The sequence below is a fragment of the Oryctolagus cuniculus genome, chromosome 12 (genome assembly GCF_051225735.1).
Source record: "Oryctolagus cuniculus isolate XC-2025 breed Fujian yellow rabbit chromosome 12, ASM5122573v1, whole genome shotgun sequence".
Taxonomy (NCBI): domain Eukaryota; kingdom Metazoa; phylum Chordata; class Mammalia; order Lagomorpha; family Leporidae; genus Oryctolagus; species Oryctolagus cuniculus.
The window spans coordinates 66,090,371-66,109,862 of record NC_142878.1 but is presented as its reverse complement, the minus strand read 5'-3'; the positions used below and the strand labels follow the sequence as shown (position 1 = coordinate 66,109,862).

At 41.6% G+C, this 19,492-nt stretch overlaps 1 protein-coding gene across 7 annotated transcripts in view; it reads left to right on the top strand.

The window, feature by feature from the left end:
- UBR1 (ubiquitin protein ligase E3 component n-recognin 1) overlaps positions 1 to 19,492 on the top strand; it is a 168,872-nt gene that overhangs the window by 137,316 nt on the left and 12,064 nt on the right. For all 7 annotated transcript variants that reach the window (XR_016218058.1, XR_016218057.1, XM_089310167.1 and 4 more), the window contains 6 exons: positions 4,843 to 4,910; positions 6,606 to 6,756; positions 11,151 to 11,238; positions 12,347 to 12,480; positions 13,916 to 14,024; positions 17,138 to 17,194. Coding sequence is in view for 5 of the 7 variants with exons in the window: in XM_089310167.1 (XP_089166293.1) it covers positions 4,843 to 4,910; positions 6,606 to 6,756; positions 11,151 to 11,238; positions 12,347 to 12,480; positions 13,916 to 14,024; positions 17,138 to 17,194 (607 nt within the window). In the remaining 2 variants the exon portion in view is untranslated. The remainder of the gene's footprint in view (positions 1 to 4,842; positions 4,911 to 6,605; positions 6,757 to 11,150; positions 11,239 to 12,346; positions 12,481 to 13,915; positions 14,025 to 17,137; positions 17,195 to 19,492) is intronic.

Sequence of the window (19,492 nt, the reverse complement as noted above, 5' to 3'; positions counted from 1 at the left end):
TGAGCATTGGTTCGATTCCTGGCTGCTCCACTTCCAATCCAGCTTTCTACTATGGCCTGGGAAAGCAATAAAAGATGGCCCAAGTCCTTGGGCCCCTGTACCCCTGCACCTGCATGGGAGACTCAGAAGAAGCTCCTGGCTTCGGATTGGCCCAGCTCCATTGCAGCCATTTGTGGAGTAAACCAGCAGATGGAAAACCTCTCTCTTTCTCTCTCTCTCTCTCTGCCTCTGCCTCTTTGTAACTCTGCCTTTCAAATAAATGAACAAATCTTTTTAAAAAATATTTATTTATTTATTTATTTGAAAGGTATATTTACAGAGAAGCAGAGAGAAGTCTTCTATCTGTTGGTTTACTCCACAAATGGCTGCAATGACCAGAGCTTAGCTGATCCGAAGCCAGGAGCCAGAAGATTCTTCCAAGTCTTCTATGCGGGTACAGGGGCCCAAGGACTTGGGCCATCTTCTACTGCTTTCCCAGGCCACAGCAGAGAGCTGGATCAGAAGAGGAGCAGCTGGGTCTTGAACCGGTACTCATATGGGATGCTGGCACTGCAGGCTGAAGCTTTACCTGCTGTGCCACAGCACAGCCCCAAATGAATGAATAAATCTTAAAAAACAAAAAAAACAAACTAACAAAAAAAATTAGGGAGGTTTTTTTCTAGCTGAACAGGCAGACTTTTTTTCTAATGGGTAGACCAGCTTTACCTTGATAATCTGTTGAGGGAGGTACCTTTGCTTCTAGTTAAATTCCCACAATGCTGGTTCGAGTCTGTAGAAGCAATTGGACATGCATGTTCACTGCTGTAAATGTGTCCTAGGAATTGTACTTGGATTTTATTGTGCAGTCTTATTTCTTCTAATCACCATCCTTCAAGGAAGTCATCATTATTCCCATTTACAGTAAGAAAACTGAGGCACAGAGAATTTTATGACTTGCTCATAATCATAAAGCCAGTAAGAGGCAGAACTAATATTTGAAACCTTGCTTTTCTCACATCATGTAAACCTTGCTGAGGTAGTAAAATTAGCAAAAAGAAATTTTGATAAAGTGAAAATATGCATTCCAAAACTGACTTTTGATTTCAAAGGAAATTTAAAATATTTTCATCAACTAGGGAAATAAAAAAGTTCAGAGCTGCCTTTAAGAAAAATTTGACTATAGAAAGAATATTCCCAGGGCTGGCACTGTGGCACAGCAGGCTAAAGCCCCTGCCTATAGCACCAGCATCCCATTTGGGTACCGGTTCAAGTCCTAGCTTCTCTATTTCTGATCCAGCTCCCTGCTACTGTGCCTGGGAAAGCAACAGAGGATGGCCCAAGTCACTGGGTCCCTCACCAATGTAGGAGATCAGAAGAAGCTCCTGGCTCCTGGCTTTGCCTGGCTCAGCCATTTGGGGAATGAACCAACAGATGGAAGATCTCTCTCTCTCTCTCGTACTGTCTCTACCTCTCTCTCTCTGACTCTGCCTTTTTTTTTCCTTCTAAGATTTTTATTTATTTGAGAGGTAGAGTTACAGACAGTGAGAGAGAGAGACAGAGAGAAAGGTCTTCCTATCATTGGTTCACCCCCCAAATGGCCGCAATGGCCGGAGCTGTGCCGATTAAAGCCAGGAGTCAGGTGCCTCCTCCCAGTCTCCCATGTGGGTACAGGGGCCCTAGCACTTGGGCCATCTTCCACTGTCTTCCCAGGCCACAGTAGAGAGCTGGACTGGAAGAGGAGCAACTGGGACTAGAACTGGCGCCCATATGGGATGCTGGCGCCACAGGCAGAGGATTAACCTAGTACGCTACGGCACCGGCCCCTCTGCCTTTCAATTAAATAAAATAAATCTTAAAAAAAAAAAAGAAAGAAAAAAGAAAAAGAGTATTCCAGGACTGGCGCTGTGGCTTAGCAGGTTAAACTACCCGCTGCAGCGCTGGCGTCTCTGCAGTGCTGGCATCTCATTCGCACCACTTTGAGTCTTAGCTGCTCTACTTCTGATCCAGCTCCCTACTAATTCACCTGGGAAAGCAGTGGAAGATGGCCCAAGTGCTTGGGCCCTGCCCCCTGCCCCCTATGTGGGAGACCCGGAAGAATCTCCTGACTCCTGGTTTTGGATCAGCCCAGCTTCTCCCATTGTGGCCATTTGGGGAGTGAACCAGTGAATGGAAGTTTTTCTCTCTCTCCTTTCTCTCTCTCTCTCTTCTCTAACCCTGCCTTTCAAATAAACAAATCTTTTTTTAAAAAAGAGTTTTCCACCAGCTTAGAATGTGATGAAATTCAGGAAAAAGAATTCAGGGGTTATTTAAATGTCCTGAGAGTAAAGTGAGTTGTAACACTGAGAAGAAAGTAAGTTAGGTGATGTGATGGAATTGCTGATATATCAGAAATAATCATATTAACTATTTATTTATTTGAAAGGCAGAGCCGTACAGACTCCCATCCAGTAATTAACCCCTCATATGCCTATGATAGTCAGGGCTAGGCCAGGCCAAAGCCAGGAACCCAAAACTCAGTCTGGGTCTCCCATGTGGTTGGCCAGAACTCAAGTAATTGAGCCATCATCTGCTGCCTCCCAAAGTGTGCATTAGTAGGAAGCTAAAATCAAGAGCAGAGCTGGGACTCAAAGACAGAAATTCTATATGAGATACATACAACCCAAGTGGTATCTTAACTGCTGAGCCAAATGTCCACCCTAGAAATATTCATGTTACTGAAATATTTTGTGAGGAAATGAGACCTACAGACAACAAGGGGTTTGTCAGGATCACTCAGCAGGTTAAAGGAAGGACCCTGTAATCAGCACGTTTAATGTAGCCAGTATTAATAACATTATTAAGTAGTTATTACATACCAGGCTTGGGGAAAGTGCTAAGTACATATGTGGATGAGCCTCCCAGCAGTCTTGTCTGCAGTGTAGACAGAGAAGTTCTACTGCTTGCCTGTGACACATAGTCACAGCTAGTACTTGAACCCATTTCAGTCCAGTTCCAAAGCCTCTGATCTAACCTTTTTGCATTTTGTTTAGAATCTTTTTCTTTCCCATTTCTAAACAGATTTAATAAGCTTTTTATAGTTTATAATTTTACTTCATGGAATGTCAAATAACTTGACCTAGTAGCATGAAAAATTAAAGAAGAAGTTGAGGCTTGGAACTCATCACCTGTTATGATCCTTCACCATTGATTGATCATTTTTCCTGAAGCTCATCTTACCTGCCTTAATAAATTCAAAGAATATGAAGGCCATGTGTTTTTTAAAATGGTAGTCTATTAGCTTTTTGTTTTATTAGACATTTTTAACTTTCTGTTCATTTTATTTTTCCTGACTCAAAAACTATGGTTTTGACTTGAGTTCATATGAGTGTGAAGCTTTATATTATTAGAAATATTATAATTTTGAATTCCTTTCATAGCTAACTATGCAAAGATTGAGCTATTAAAATAAAAACAAAGATAATTTTGTACTGCTTTATATACCAATAAATAAGCTTTTATTTTAAAAGTAGAAAATAAACATGACTTTTTATCCTTGCTGCTTTTTTCTATTTTTAATGCAGATAATGAAAATAATAAATATATCAAAATCAGCAATGCATATTTACTAACTCAAGCAAGTAGAATGAATGGGGATTATGCAAAGATCATTTCTCTTTGCAGATAAGTGACTCAGAGCATTACACTAAGGAAAAGTATTGTACAATAACAAATATAACAATAGGCTGGCGCCACGGTTCACTAGGCTAATCCTCTGCCTGCGGCGCCGGCACACCGGGTTCTAGTCCCGGTCGGGGCACCGGATTCTGTCCCGGTTGCCCCTCTTCCAGGCCAGCTCTCTGCTGTGGCCAGGGAGTGCAGTGGAGGATGGCCCAAGTGCTTGGGCCCTGCACCCCATGGGAGACCAGGATAAGTACCTGGCTCCTGCCATCGGATCAGCGTGGTGCGCTGGCCATAGTGCGCTGACCGCGGCGGCCATTGGAGGGTGAACCAACAGCAAAGGAGGACCTTTCTCTCTGTCTCTCTCTCTCACTGTCCACTCTGCCTGTCAAAAAAAAAAAAAATATATATATATATATATATATAACATTACCATCTCAGATATGTAGTAATTTAAGTGTATATTTCAGTCTGTTGATCCCAAAACATTATTTAGGATCTTGATTTGGGGTTTCAAAATTTGTTTGAGAAGAGTCTTGTTTCCTTCATTTTGTAAAATAACAGTTTTACTGAGAAATAATTCGTTCCCTCCCTCAGACAAAACCATTCCTGTTGTCCTGACTTCCTGATTTCACTTCCTTTCTACTCTTCTCTAATGTCTAATTTATTGCTTTTCCTTAGAGACTGACCAAATTAGAAAAGATGATAGCTTTTGAACAGTCTGCATTTCCTCTTGATCATTATCTGTATAACCCATTACCTAATTTTGTTCAGGAGAATTTTCTCCATCCTCATTTCACCCGTACTGCTTTGTGTATTCTCCATGCTCTTAGTATCAAATGTATTCACATATTCCGTATCACAGAACACTTGAGAATGTACAGTTAGTGGGGAAAGTGATCAAAGGAACATTGTATAAAAGCAACTCTATTGATTCATTATTGAGAAATCCTTGTCTCACTTACCCTGGTTCATTTATCTTACCCTCTGAGATCTTATCTTTCAAGCTTAAATTGTATCTGAGATTTTTTAAGAGACTTTTCTCAATTTGTCTTTGATTATATTCCCATATCTTAAAGCTGTGAAGTAGCAGTTTCTATGTTTTATAACCCTGTTATATTGTCATTTTAGATATTTTTTAGCTTTCATTTTGTCTTGCTGACTGAATTATATTAACTTCTTGTCTTTTTTTTTTTTTTTTTTTAGTTGTTCTTCCTAACCTAAAATCAGAAGATACACCATGTCTTCTATCTATAGATTTATTTCATGTTTTGGTAAGTATTCAGTACAACTTTTTCAAGTCACTTAAGTTTATAATTTCATGTGGTTTTCTCATTCAAATTTATGCTCTCTGTTCAAGATTACAAATTATTAGTTTTCAACCTGTAAATTTTGCTCCCTTATCCATTCTATTTATAAACAGGTACAGAGTACATGGAAACCATCAAAATCACTCTATAATATAATAGCACATTTACCTTTTACTTTGTAATAAGTCTTGTCCTAATTGATTTTATTAGCTGGTACTTGTGCAAGCAAACTTTTTCTAACTCAATATAATCCTTCCTCCCACCCCCATTTTCTTTTTTATATCTTAAGCAATGAATGACAGTGTAAGCTATTTTAAAGTCATTAATTATTTGTTGGTAGAGACTAGGCCATGGGTGTCTTTTGGCTTTCTCAAAACACTTGTAGACCTGGTGAAATTTCTTAAGTTTTTTTATTTATTTGAAAGGCTGAGTTAGAGAGACAGAGTTCTATCTGCTGGTTTACTACCAAAATGGCCACAACTGCTGGGGTTATGCCAGGCTGAAAATGGGAGCCAGGAGCTTCCTCTAGGTCTCCCACATGGGTGGCAGGGTCCCAGACACTTGGGCCATCTTCCTCTGTTTTCCAGTAACAGAGCTGAATCAAAAGTAGAGCATCTGGAGGCCGGCACCGCGGCTCACTAGGCTAATCCTCCGCCTGCGGTGCCGGCACCCCGGGTTCTAGTCCCGGTGGGCGCGCCGGATTCTGTCCCGGTTGCTCCTCTTCTAGTCCAGCTCTCTGCTGTGGCCCTGGAAGACAGTTGGAGGATGGCCCAAGTGCTTGGGCCCTGCATCCACATGGGAGACCAGGAGGAAGAACCTGGTTCTGGCTTCGGAACGGCGCAGCATGCTGGCCGCAACGCGCTGGCCATAGCGTCCTCTTAGGGGTGAACTAATGGAAGGAAGACTGTAAGACTGTTCTCTTTGTCTCTCTCTCTCTCTCTCTCTCATTGTCTAACTCTGCCTATCAAAAAAAGAAAGAAAGAGAGAGAAAGAGAGAGAGAGAGAGAGAAAGAAATAGTAAATAGTAGAGCATCTAAGACTCAAACTGGTGCTCATATGGGATACCAGTGTCAGGTGGCAGCTTAACTTGCTGCGTCAAAATGCTGGCCCCTGTTTTGTAATTTCTTGCAGAGCTTTTCCATTCCTTCAAACTGAGTTCTGTTCAGAAAGTGGTGGCGATATGCATAGGGAACATGGAGTTTATGACTGCAGGGTTGGCTGCCATCTCTATCCCTCAATTGTTCTGACCTTTAGAATCCAGTGGTTGTCAACCCTGACTCTCACTTGGAATTTTTGGAATCCTTGAAAAGAGTACTGGTAACTGAATCTTAGAGGTTCATATTTAGTTGGGGTAGGATGTGGTTATGTTATTTGAAAAACTCCCCAAGTGATTTTAATGTTGAGTCTTCTGAAACACGTAGTTGGAACCACCACCTAGACCCAGAATAAGTAGGTCCAGCAAAAGGTAACTGTTTGGTAATGAACTTTGTCTTTCATTTATGGTATATTCTAAGATACTCTGCCGAATAACTAGGAAAAATATAGTGGTTATTTAGAAACCCCACAGCACAGCATTTGGTACCCTTTACATTTAGTTGTATTTGTATTTGTATTGGGTTTTTGCTATTATCCATGTTGATGTCCATTTTTCTCTCACAGGTAGGTGCTGTCTTAGCATTTCCATCTCTATACTGGGATGACACAGTTGATCTGCAGCCTTCATCAATTAGTTCTTCCTATAACCACCTTTATCTCTTCCATTTGATCACCATGGCACACATGCTTCAGATACTTCTTACAATAGACACAGGTAAAGCTCCTCTGTGAATGTTGACTGTGAAGAATATTTGTCTATGCTTTGTTGCCCAAATTCATTGTGCTGTGATAAGCCATTTTTTTGTGTCTGAGTTTTATATTATGCCTCTCATTGAATGATTATTTGTTTATTTCTTCGTGGATACTATTTAGACAGAGAAAAGTAGAATAAGGTATTAAAGAGATAGTTATCTGAAACAACATGATTCCCTCATTACTTTGCACCTGGCTGTCTATTTGGACCTGTTTTTCTCTGGTTTTTTTTTTTTTTTTTTTTTTTTTTTTTTTTTTGACAGGCAGAGTAGACAGAGAGACAGAGAGAAAGGTCTTCCTTTGCCATTGGTTCACCCTTCAATGGCCACTGCGGCCAGCGTGCTACGGCCGGCGCACCACGCTGATCCGATGGCAGGAGCCAGGTACTTATCCTGGTCTCCCATGGGGTGCAGGGCCCAAGCACTTGGGCCATCCTCCACTGCACTCCCTGGCCACAGCAGAGAGCTGGCCTGGAAGAGGGGCAACCGGGACAGAATCCGGCGCCCTGACCGGGACTAGAACCCGGTGTGCTGGCGCCGCAGGCTAGAGGATTAGCCTAGTGAGCTGCGGCACCGGCCTCTGGTTTGTTTTAATTCTCCATTTTGAAGGTCTTTCCAAGGCTTGTCCTGAGAACTTTGATAATCCTATCTTATTGAAAGGAATCATTCTTGATTCCTCAACAGTAGAATGACAGCTTTTTGTTTGCCTTGTAGCATTTGTTATTTGTGTGGTTATTTGTGAATATATCCTATTGTTATTCCATACCTTCCTGCTTCTTGTATCTCCTGCCACTCACGTGAGAGACCAGGACTGACTTCCAGGTTTATGGCTTTAGCCTGGTCCAGCCCTAGTTGTTGCAGGCCTTTGGGGAGTGAGCCAGCAGATCACAGAGAGCTTTTTTGCTTTTGCTGTCTCTCTGCCTTTCAAGTAGATGAAAAATAAATAAATTTTTTTTAAAAAAGTGATTTTAAAAGGATAAATAAATCACAATATTTCAGTTATACTTCCCTAGTGGGATGTATTTTGACAACAAACTACTGCCCCCAAATAATCCTGAATTGAAATCATAGTAGTGGTACCTAGTGTTGGTTAATAATTTGGGGAATACAAGTGTTAATTTTGAGGATATACTAAATAAGTAATGGAAATCAAGATTTTAAATATAAAAGGGAAGAGACACAAGAGTAAAATCAGAAAAGTTAAGTAGAAACCCAATAATCTCCCCATGAAAATCACAGCAAGTTATTTTATACATAATGACAAATTGATTCTAAAGTTTATACAGAGAAGAAAAAACCCAGAAGATCCAGCTGAGTACTGAAGGAGAAGAACACAGTTGGAAGGCTGACACTACTCTGCCATAAGACTTTCTGTAAAGTTACAGTAATAAAGACAGTGTGTGACTGGCAAAAGAAGAGACAGTGGAACAGAATAGAGAGCCTGGAAGTGGACCCACATAAATGTAGTCAACTCATCAATAAAATGGAGGAAAGAAAACAACCCAATTTAAAGAACAAAATCTTTAAAGAACACCTCACCAAAGAAAATAGACATGATGGCAAGTAATCATGTGGAAAAGTGTTCAGCATCTGGCTGGCGCCACAGCTCACTAGGCTAATCCTCTGCCTATGGCACCGGCACCCCAGGTTCTAGTCCCGGTCGGGGCTCCGGATTCTGTCCCGGTTGCTCCTCTTCCAGTCCAGCTCTCTGCTATGGCCTGGGAGTGCAGTGGAGGATGGCCCAAGTCCTTGGGCCCTGCACCTGCATGGGAGACCAGGAGAAGCACCTGGCTCCTGGATCTGGATCAGCGTGGTGCACCGGCCGCAGCAGCCATTACGGGGTGAACCAACGGCAAAGGAAGACCTTTCTCTCTGTCTCTCTCACTATCCACTCTGCTTGTCAAAAAAAAAAAAAAAAAAAAAAAAGTGTTCAGCATCTATATATCATTAGGGAATTGCACATTAAGATAGCACTGTACACTTATTAGAATGGTCAGAATCTGGGACCAGCAGTATGGTGCAGCAGGTTAAAGCCCCAGCCAGCAGTACCCCTAATGGGTTCAAGTCCTAGCTGCTCCACTTCTGATCCAGCTCCCTGTTAGTGCTCCTGAGAAACTAGTGGAAGATAGCCTGAATCCTTGGGCCGCTGCATCCACATGGGAGACCTGGAAGAAGCTCCTGGCTCCTGGCTTTGGATCAGCTCAGCTGCAGACATTGTGGCCATTTGAGGAGTGAACCAGTGCATGAAACACTTTTCTCTCTCTGTCTTTACCTCTCTCTGTAACTCTGTTTTTCAAATAAATAAAATATATCTTTAAAAAAAAAAAAAAAAAAAAAGAATGGTCAAACAAACTTCTAGGATGGGCATTTAACAAAGTGGTTAAAATGCCACTTGGGACACCCACATCCTTTAGCAGAGTGCCTGGTTTGATTCATGATTACAGCTTCCTGCTAATGCAGATCCTAGATTATAGCAGTGATGGCTCAAGTAATTGGGTTCCTGCCACCCATGTGGGAGACCTGGATTGAGTTCCTGGATGCTGGCTTCTCTTGCCCCACCTTCTCACCACCCCAGCTGTTACCTTGCTTTCTCTGTCTTCAGGTAGCTGTGACCTAACTACTTGATAATTTTTTTTTTTAAAAAAAGATCTATTTTGAAAGAGTTAAAAGAGTGAGAGGGAGAGAGAGAAATCTTCCATCCGCTGGTTCACAACCCAGATGGCCACCACAGCCAGCACTGGGCCACGGCAAAGCCAGGAGCTTGATTGGGGTCTTCCATGTGGATGGCAGGGGCCCAAACACTTGGGCCGTCTTTTGCTGCTTTTCTTATGTCATTAGCAGGGAGCTGGATCAGAAATGGAGCAGCCAGGACACAAACCAGCGCCCTTATGGGGCTTTACCCACTACACCACAGTGCTGGACCCACTGCTTGGTCTTACCTGCTATACCAAACACTTGTTCCCCACCCCAGCCCCCAGCAAGGAGATCTTATTTGGAAAAATGAAAAGAACTAGTGGTTTTCAGCTATGATAATATAAAAATTACGCAGGGTAATTTTAGTTGTGACCTTTTAGATGAATTAATGCATATGTGAAAGCTTTTCCAAAAGTTATTTTTTAAGCATCAGAACACTGTTTAAATATGCTATAATCATCCCTCACAGCAAACTGCAAAGTAGGCATTTTTAAAAAGATTTATGTATTTATTTGGAGGGCAGAGTGATGGTGAACAGAAGGATGGTTTTGGAAAGAGAGCACTTTCATCTACTGATCCACTCCCCACATGCTCACAACAGCTGTGGCTGGGCCAGACTAAAACCAGGAGCCAGGAATTCCATCCAGGACTCCAGTGTGGGTGGCAGGAACCCAAGTACTCGGACCATCAAGCTGTGTGGAGCAAGGAGCAGTATCAGAAGCACAGAGCAGCCAGGACTTGAAAAGCACTCTAATATGGGTTATGGGTATCCTAAGCCACTGTACCACAATGCCTGCTCCAACAATAGGCATTTTTATCTCAATTTTTTATTATAATTCAAGAGACAGAGATAGCCCATCCACTGTTTTACTCCCCAAATGCCTCAAAAGCTGAGCCTGCAGCCAGGAACTCAGTCCAGATCTTCTACTCAAGTGGCAGGGACCTATTTGGACTGTTATCTGCTGCCTCCTAAGGTCTGTACTGGCATGTAGCTGGAGCCAGACATTGAACACAGGTACTGCAGTATTGAATATGGGAATTTTAACTGAAATCTTAACTACCAAGCCAAATGCCTACCCTTAATCTCCATTTTGATAAAATAAAACTGAAGTTCGGAGAGCTTAAGTGGCTTACCCAGAACCTTACTCTGAGTAACAGAAAGATTTGGAATGGTCCTCCTTAAGGAAAGGTCAGTGGAGGAAGACAACTTCACAAGATTGTTTTCATGGGGCTCTTAGCTGGAGGGTGAATGCAGAAGGTGAAGACTGAATAACTTCGCTTTGTAGACATACAAGCTTCTCTTTTAGACTAAGACTCTTAGGAACTCAGAGCACTCCGATATGTGGGATCCTGGCGTTGTAAGCAGTGGCTTAACCTGCTGCACCACAGCACTAGTCCCTGGGCAGTACATTTTAAACATCTGTACTTAGTAAGTCACTATTAAGCATCGTATTTAGTAGATTCTGCTTTATTGGTCTCTCCAGCTAGTATACAGATAAACAAAATTTACATAAAGTTTTTAACATTCAGAGCCAACTATTTAGAATTGAGAACAAAGGAAAGAGTCCACTCTGAATCAGCATTATTGTAGAACCATGAAAATGGTATAATTTGTAAATTAAATAATAAATTCATAAATTCATCTTACGGATTTCTTTTTCAGGCCTCCCCCTTACTCAAGTTCAGGAAGACAGTGAAGAGGCTCGATCTGCTTCGTCTTTCTTTGCAGAGGTTTCCCAGTATACAAGTGGGTGAGTAATAGTCCATTAGTCTACTCTGCTTCAGTAGCATTGTGTTAATAACTCCATTTCTGTCAGTTGCTTGGCAGGACGCTCCAGATAAACCATTTTAATTCCAGATTTTAAAATCAGTTGAAGGCTTTTAGTATGTGACTTTGTCACAAGATAGGCTTATATTGAAAATAAAAATGATTTTGGTGATTTTACCTTGAAATAAAAGATAGTATGTTGGAATAAAATCTACCTACTTGCTGATGAGACTAACACAAGTTTGATACATCATTGTTTACTTTTTTTAAACTATGAGAACACAGGCATAAGATGATGGAATTTTAACAAATGGCAATATTTAAAATTTACGAGAATGCAGAAAGTAGAAAATGAGTTGTTCTTCTACAGCCACCCATGCAATTGGTGTGCTTGATTCACTTAACTGATTACATTTGGCCATCCTTGTTAGATTTTGCATCCTCAGATTCAGCCAGTCACAGGTCAAAAATATTTTTAAAAATTGCATCTGTATTGAATATGTACAAACTTTATAGTCTTGTGATTAGTCCCTAGCAATGCAGTATTAAGTACTAGTTACTTAATGGTTATATTACATGAAGTATTAAAAACATCCAGACATGATTTAAAGTATACAGGAGGGGGCGGGCATTTGGCCTAGTGGTTAAGATGCCAGTTAGAACACCTGCATCTCACATCAGAGAACCTGAGTTCAGTTCCTGGTCCCAGTTCCTGACTCCCACTTCCTACTGTTGCACACCGTGGGAGGCAGCAGGTGGTGACTCGAGTCATTGTGTCCCTGCTGCCCATGTGGGAGACCAGATTGAGTTCTTGGCTCTTTGCTTCAACCTGGCCTAGCCACACCTGTTGTGGGCATTTAGGGAGTTAGTGGATGAAAGGCATCTTTATCTCTCTCTGTATCTCTGCCTCTCACATAAATAAATACTTTTAATAGAATATTTAAAGTGAAGTTATTAACTATTTAAGTATTTTGTATGTTTGAAAATTAAATGAGTAACTGGTTAACTGTGACTTTGAAAGAGGATGTGTTAAAATCTAGGGTTTTAGACTGATGCATATTCCGTTCTGTTCTGGAATTAATGTCTCTCAGCTGCACTGGGTGTGGTATCCCTGGCTGGTATTTGTGGGTCTCCTTGAAGAATGGCATCACCCCCTACCTACGCTGTGCTGCATTGTTTTTCCACTATTTACTTGGGGTAACTCCACCTGAAGAACTGCTTACCAGTAAGTAGGAAAATAAAGTCACAAAGTATAAAATGGAGATATTGTTTTTCTCAACCTTCAAGCTCCAAAACATACACTAGAGTAGGCAAAACTACTTCATTTCCCACCCAGTTTGTCTGTGCTCCTTTCAAACATGTGCCAGTGATCAGGTATAGGTTAGTGAGGCCAAAACCAGATGCAACTCATAATCTGCAAGACCTACTCTTCTGTGTTGTTTATGTGCTTGAGTTTATAAAATGCCTGCCTGCAGAATATGACTGATAGGGTAGTAAGAGGTTGGAAATATTGTTTGTCTCTAGAGAAGAAAATTATTTAGCTTAAGTAGGAAGTAGACTTGACGGTATACCCTGTTATTTGAAATTTCAACATATGACCATTAAAGAATTAAAATGCTGCTGGGAAAGATCTGTGGGAATCAACCAAAGCTACATAAAGTTAAGCAATAGAGTCATTTTCTTTCTTATTTACTTGCCTCTAAGTCTAGAGCTAAGTAGAGAAGGCTAAAAATTAGAATGTTTGTATGACTTTGGGAGAGTCGTCAAAATTCCTCAGAGATTCTTCTTTTGTCTTTTGAGAATAAAATGACCAGATCACCTTTACTATCAACTTCTTTATCTTGAGCTCTGTTCACTTGGATTTATCTGACCTAGGTTTATCTTGATTCTATACAAAATACAATGCTGAGAAAATCAAAAAAGAAAGAAGAAAAACACAAGATGCTACTTTCCAACTATTTGCTAGTACAGATCTGATATTGGCACATACACAAAACTCATGTGTTTGTTCATCTCCTAGATGCCTATACTCTGGCAGTGAATGTCAATAACAAATGCAAATGAACAGATAAATTTGTATAATATAATATCAAACAGTGATAAATACGACAAGAAGAAATAAAGCCGAGCATGTGAATAGAGTGTACTGGGGCAGAGTGGCAAACTCTTTGGGATGTAGTCATGGAAAACTACTCTGCAAGGAGACATTGGACAAATAGCTGCATGCATGAGGTTATGCTAGGCAGACAGTTGAAGGAAGAGTGTTTTTAAGCAGAAGAAAAGATAAACACAAAAGCATAATTTGGCATAGGCAAAGAGACGAGAATGGCTGATGCCTAATGAACAGGAGAGGAAAAGCGAGAGATGAGATCTAGGAGGCAATAGGAGGCAGCTCACTTGGGGCCCTTAAGCCATTTTTACACATTTTACACTAAGTGTGGTAGTTAGACATTGGAGCCATCTCATCAGAAGAGTGACTCACCCAGACTTATGTTCTAAAAGGATCTCTGTGGCTTGTTTGCCACCCACAATTTTATCAAGTACCAGCTATACTTTCTCTATATAGCATTTAGAAATGAGCATAGCAATGAAGAATCTCTGCTGACAGATCGACCAGGTAGAATAATGTGTTTATAAAATGTATTTTTCTGCTCTTACAGATTCTGCAGAAGGAGAATACAATGCACTCTGCAATTATCTGTCTTTACCCACAAATTTGTTCCTGCTTTTCCAGGAATATTGGGATACCGTAAGGCCCTTGCTTCAGAGGTACTATGGGGGCATTGTTGGGCTACTATTTTGTTTGTAAATTCTAAATTAAAAGTGTTTGCTAAGCTTTTAGGATGGTTGGCATTGATGGAAGGGGTGGCGAAAGTAGAGAAGAATCGTAATTCACGCACTTGAGGAGGGGGGAGACTGGCAGCAGCAGGCATTTGCTGCTTGCTGCACTATGACTAACGTGCATTTTACTTTTCTCCCTATGGCTGATGTTTCGCCCAAGTTTTAAGTCAGGTAGAGAAGAGGGGATGTGGCTAGCAGACATAAAGTCATAGTTCAGTATCAAAAGAACCCAAATTGCATCTCATTTGGCAGCGTACGTCTCAGTCAGGTGACTGAGGATACAAGAAAAGTTATTTGGCAGATGAAAGACATTGAAAGGTCAGTTAACTTTCCCAGAGGGAAGTGTGTCTTTCAGAAAAAAATTTCCCTGTTTTCACTGGCTCTGCTATTCAGTGTCAACCCTCCTTAACCTCCAGCCTCCTTACCTGTGTTTTCCTACATCATTTTCTGTCAGTTCTATAATCACTTCTCCCTGTGCTACTCTCACTTTATTCCCTCATGATTTTCTTTAGTCTGCTTGCTTTTTCTCTTCCTCATTTTTCTTTCTTTTTTTTTTTTTAAAGATTTATTTATTTATTTGACAGGTAGAGTTACAGACAGTGAGAGAGAGAGAGAGAGAGAGAGAGAGAGAGAGAGAAAGAAAAGTCTTCCTTTCATTGGTTTACTCCCTGAGTGGCCGCAATGGCCAGAGCTACACCAATCCGAAGCCAGGAGCCAGGTGCTTCTTCCCGGTCTCCCATGTGCGTGCAGGGGCCCAAGCACTTGGGCCATCCTCCACTGTCTTCCCAGGCCACAGCAGAGAGCTGGACTGGAAGAGGAGCAACCGGGACTAGAATCGGCGCCCATATGGGATGCTGGCGCTGCAAGTGGAGGATTAACCTAGCGTGTCATGGCAGCAGCCCCTCTGTTTTCTTTAATCAATGTCTTTCTCCCTCCATGCCCCCATCAGGACTTGCGTCAGCCTCTGTCTCCTGTCACTCTTCCTTTCTGGTTTTTTTTTTTTTTTAGATGTATTTATTTATTTGAAAGTCAGAGTTAATACACAGAGAGGGGAGGCAGGGTGGGGGGAGGTTTCCATCACTCCCCAGTTGGCCACAACGGCCAGAGCTGGACTGATCTGAAGCCAGGAGCCAGGTTCTTCTTCTGGGTCTCCCATGCAGGTGCAGGGGCCCAAGGGCTTGGGCCATCTTCTACTGCTTTCCCAGGCTATATAAGAGAGCTGGATCAGAAGTGGCGTAGCCGGGACTCGAACTGGAGCCCATATGGGATGCCAGCACTGCAGGCGGTGGCTTTATCTGCTATGCCACAGCACCGACCCTGGTAGCTTTATCCATTATGCCACAGCGCTGGCCCCTTTTCTGTTAACTTCTTTTCTTTGCCTCCTTATTTCTCATGGGTATTCTGGGTTCCAGTATTATCAGAATGAATTGTTTTAAAAAAATCAGTATTATGGGTTTTGATAAGCACCATCACAGTAGGTTGTACTAATTATATTTTTATATTCTTAGATTACTTAAATTTTGGACTTACTACTATAGTTTAGTATAGTATTAAAAATTCAGAGGCAAGTGTTCGGTGCAGTGGTTAAGAGACCACTTGGGATACCCATATATCATATTAGAGTGTGTAGGATCAAGTCCTGGCTCCACTCCTAGGTCCAGCTTCCTGCTAATATGCACCCTCGGAGGCAGCAGGTGATAACTCAAGTAATTAGGTGCCTTTCACCCCTGTGAGATACCTGGATTGAGTTCCAAACTCTTGGCTTTGGCCTGACCCAGCAGGCATTTGGGGAGTGAACCAGTAGATGGGATATCTCTGTCTCTCTGTCACTCTGATTTTTAAATAAAGAAAAAAATAAGATAATAGACTTTTTAAAAATCCTTCTTTGTGAAATACTAACAATGGTTTCTGTTTTTTTAGTAAGTCTTTGATTGACAAACTCTTTTTAAAAAAATAGAGGGAAAAAGATACAGGGAGGGAGCTTGCACCATGGCATAGCAGGTTAAGCCACTGCCTGTGACATCCCATATTGGAGTGCCAGTTCAAGAAATTTCAACTGCTCTGCTTCTGATCCAGCTCTCTGCTAATGTGCCTGGTTTTCAGCTATTCGGCATGTGAACCAGCGGATGGAAGATATCTCCCCCTCCCACCCGTCATTCTGATTTTCAAATAATAAATAATTTTTTTTATTTGACAGGCAGAGTGGACAGTGAGAGAGAGAGAGACAGAGAGAAAGGTCTTCCTTTGCTGTTGGTTCACCCTCCAATGGCCGCCGCAGCCGGTGCGCTGCGGCCGGCGCACCGTGCTGGTCTGATGGCATGAGCCAAGTACTTATCCTGGTCTCCCATGGGACGCAGGGCCCAAGGACTTGGGCCATCCTCCACTGCACTCCCTGGCCACAGCAAAGAGCTGGCCTGGAAGAGGGGCAACCGGGACAGAATCTGGCGCCCCGACTGGGACTAGAAGCCGGTGTGCCGGTGCCGCAAGGCGGAGGATTAGCCTAGTGAGCTGCGGCGCCGGCCCATAAATAATTTTTTAAAACTACAAGGAGAGGGGCCGGCACCGTACCTCACTTGGTTAATCCTCCACCTGTGGCGCTGGCATCCCATGTGGGCGCTGGGTTCTAGTCCCAGTTGCTCTTCTTCCAGTCCAGCTCTCTGCTGTGGCCCGGGAGGGCAGTGGAGGATGGCCCAAGTGCTTGGGCTCCTGCAACCACAGGGAGACTGGGAAGAAACACCTGGCTCCTGGCTTCGGATCGGCGCATACTGGCCATGGCAGCCATTTGGGGAGTGAACCAATGGAAGGAAAACCTTTCTCTCTGTCTCTCTCTCTCACTGTCTATAACTCTGCCTGTCAAAAAAAAAAAAAAAAAAAAAAACCAATAAAAACTACAAGGAGAAAGAAAGGGGCAAGGTTTAAGATCAAAGAAATATAGGAAAAACACAGAAGAAAGGAACAGAACTGGAGAGAATGGCTTGTTGACAAATATTATGCTGAAGTTGTGATGATTCATTTGCTTTTTCTCTTGGCTCCAAATATAGGTGGTGTGCAGACCCTGCCTTACTAAACTGTTTGAAGCAGAAAGGCACTGTGATCAGGTTGGTTTTACTGCTTGATGCTTTTTCTCCCATCCACATGGTGTGTTCCTAAAGTTGTTGGTTGAGTGGTGCTTTGTAGACTACCTTCTTCTTTCTCAGTGCATTGCTTACTGGATCTCTTGCTAGCTCCTTCTCTGAAATCAAATTTTTTTCATGCTATTCGTTTTTCTTGAATGGACTGTCTTTTGTCTGTTAAATTATTTGAAGTCATCGGCTCCTCGTAAGAGAATTTTCACTAAGCTAGTGCTTGCCCATTAGAAGACAAAAGATCTGCTGGTATATTAAAATCAGAGGGTAGTGGTTTATAGTATTTCTAGAAACTCTTTTTTTCTTTTGAGGATATAGATATAAATAGAACTCTCTCTCTCCTTCTTTCTCTTCCTATGTGTATGCCTAGAAACTACCCAGAAACTTTTCTGTGTTTTTTTTTTTTTAATTATTTTATTTATTTGAAAGTCAGAGTTGCACAGAGAGAGGAGAGAGAGAGAGAGAGGTCTTTCATCTGCTGGTTCACTCCCCAAAGGACTGCAATGGCTAGAGCTGAGCTGATCCAAAGCAAGGAGCCAGGATCCAGGAGCTTCTTCCAGGTCTCCCACACAGTACAGGGGCCCAAGGAGTTGGGCCATCTTCTACTGCTTTCTCAGGCCACAGCAGAGAGCTGGATTGGAAGTGGAGCAGCAGGGACTCGAACTGGTGCCCATATGGTTTGGTGGCACTGCAGGTGATGGCTTTACCGGTTGCACCACAGCACCGGCCCCGACTAGGTCTTTTTGAACCCTGGGACCCTTTTAATATACAGTAACAATTTTACTACTTTATCAGGCACTTGAACTTACCTTAAAAAACTTAACCTTTTTGCTTTTTAGAATATCAGTGTTAATTATAATCTAAGATCACTAAACAGTAAATTCTGTATCACTAAACAGTAAATTCCACAAGGTTAAGAGCTGCATGTTCATCTTTTTTGTATTCTCTCTCAGGCCTGGTTTGTGTTATGCAATGTCTTATTTTTATTCAAATTTAACTGCATCAATAAACAAGCAGAGAAGTTGACCCTCAGCTATAAATACCAACACTAGTACCATGTTTCTGTGGATAAAACAAAAATTATGAGACAGTGTACCTTTTTATTTTTTCATCTTCTCTCACCCCTCAAACTCATTTCCATTCACTGCTTTATTACCTTTCTAGATATTACAGAAATCCATAGACTGCTTTCTACTATAACCCAGCTTCACTGATTTAGTGGTAATAGATCCACTCTTGTGCTTAGCATTATTCACATCACCAAGAAAATTAAGATCTTAGAGGCCAGCACTATGGTGCAGCAGGTAAAGCCTCCGCCTGCAATGCTGGCATTCCAAATGGGTGCCAGTTCGAGTCCTGGCTGCTCCACTTCCGATCCAGCTCTCTGCTATATCCTGGGAAAGCAGTAGAAGATGACCCAAATTCTTGGGCCCCTGCACCTGCATGGGAGACCCAGAAGAAGCTCCTGGCTCCTGGTTTCGCATTGATGCAGCTACAGCGTTCTAGTCATCTGGGGAGTGAACAGCGGTTGGAAGACTCTCTCTCTCTTTCTCTGTAACTCTGCCTTTCAAATAAATAAAATAAATCTTAAAAAAAAAAAAAAGAAAGAAAGATCTCAGAATAGAGAGGAGTGAAAAGTGTAAGATATGAGAACATATTTTTGTATTGTGAGTCTCACAGTTTTTCCTGTATTTCAAGTCATTGTGTGGTTTGTAGCTGTTTCCCCTCCATGGTACTGAAATATTCTGGGTAACAAATACAGCTTTTGGTCATGGGTAATTTGCAATATAGTTATAAACATGAGACCTAACACACTATAACATACAGTATAATAATATATGGGATATATCATTAAATCAATAGAAATCTAAAGAGGAAAAAGTTGTTAATGAGGCAGAACTAGTGTAAGAGGAAATCATTTTTAGCTGAATGTAGGAAGAATTCTGGAATTTAAATTAATTGGAATGTGAGGAAGGAATTCCATATTACTCAGATAATCTTCTGGAGGACATGTAAATAAGGCTTTTATTTTATCTAGCATGGTGAGAATGAATAATAACATTTGCCAGCATGTATCAAGTTCTAAGTATGTTTCACTTCAGTGTCTCATTTAGCCTCCAACAGCCCTGTGAGTTTCCTTGATGGTATTGCTCACATTTAACATTTCCTAAATCAGGGTGAGTCTTTCAACTGATGAGTTCATTTAATATGATGTTTTTCTCTTTATCCCCATGAAAACCTATTAGTACATTGATGGAGTGCCCATAATTG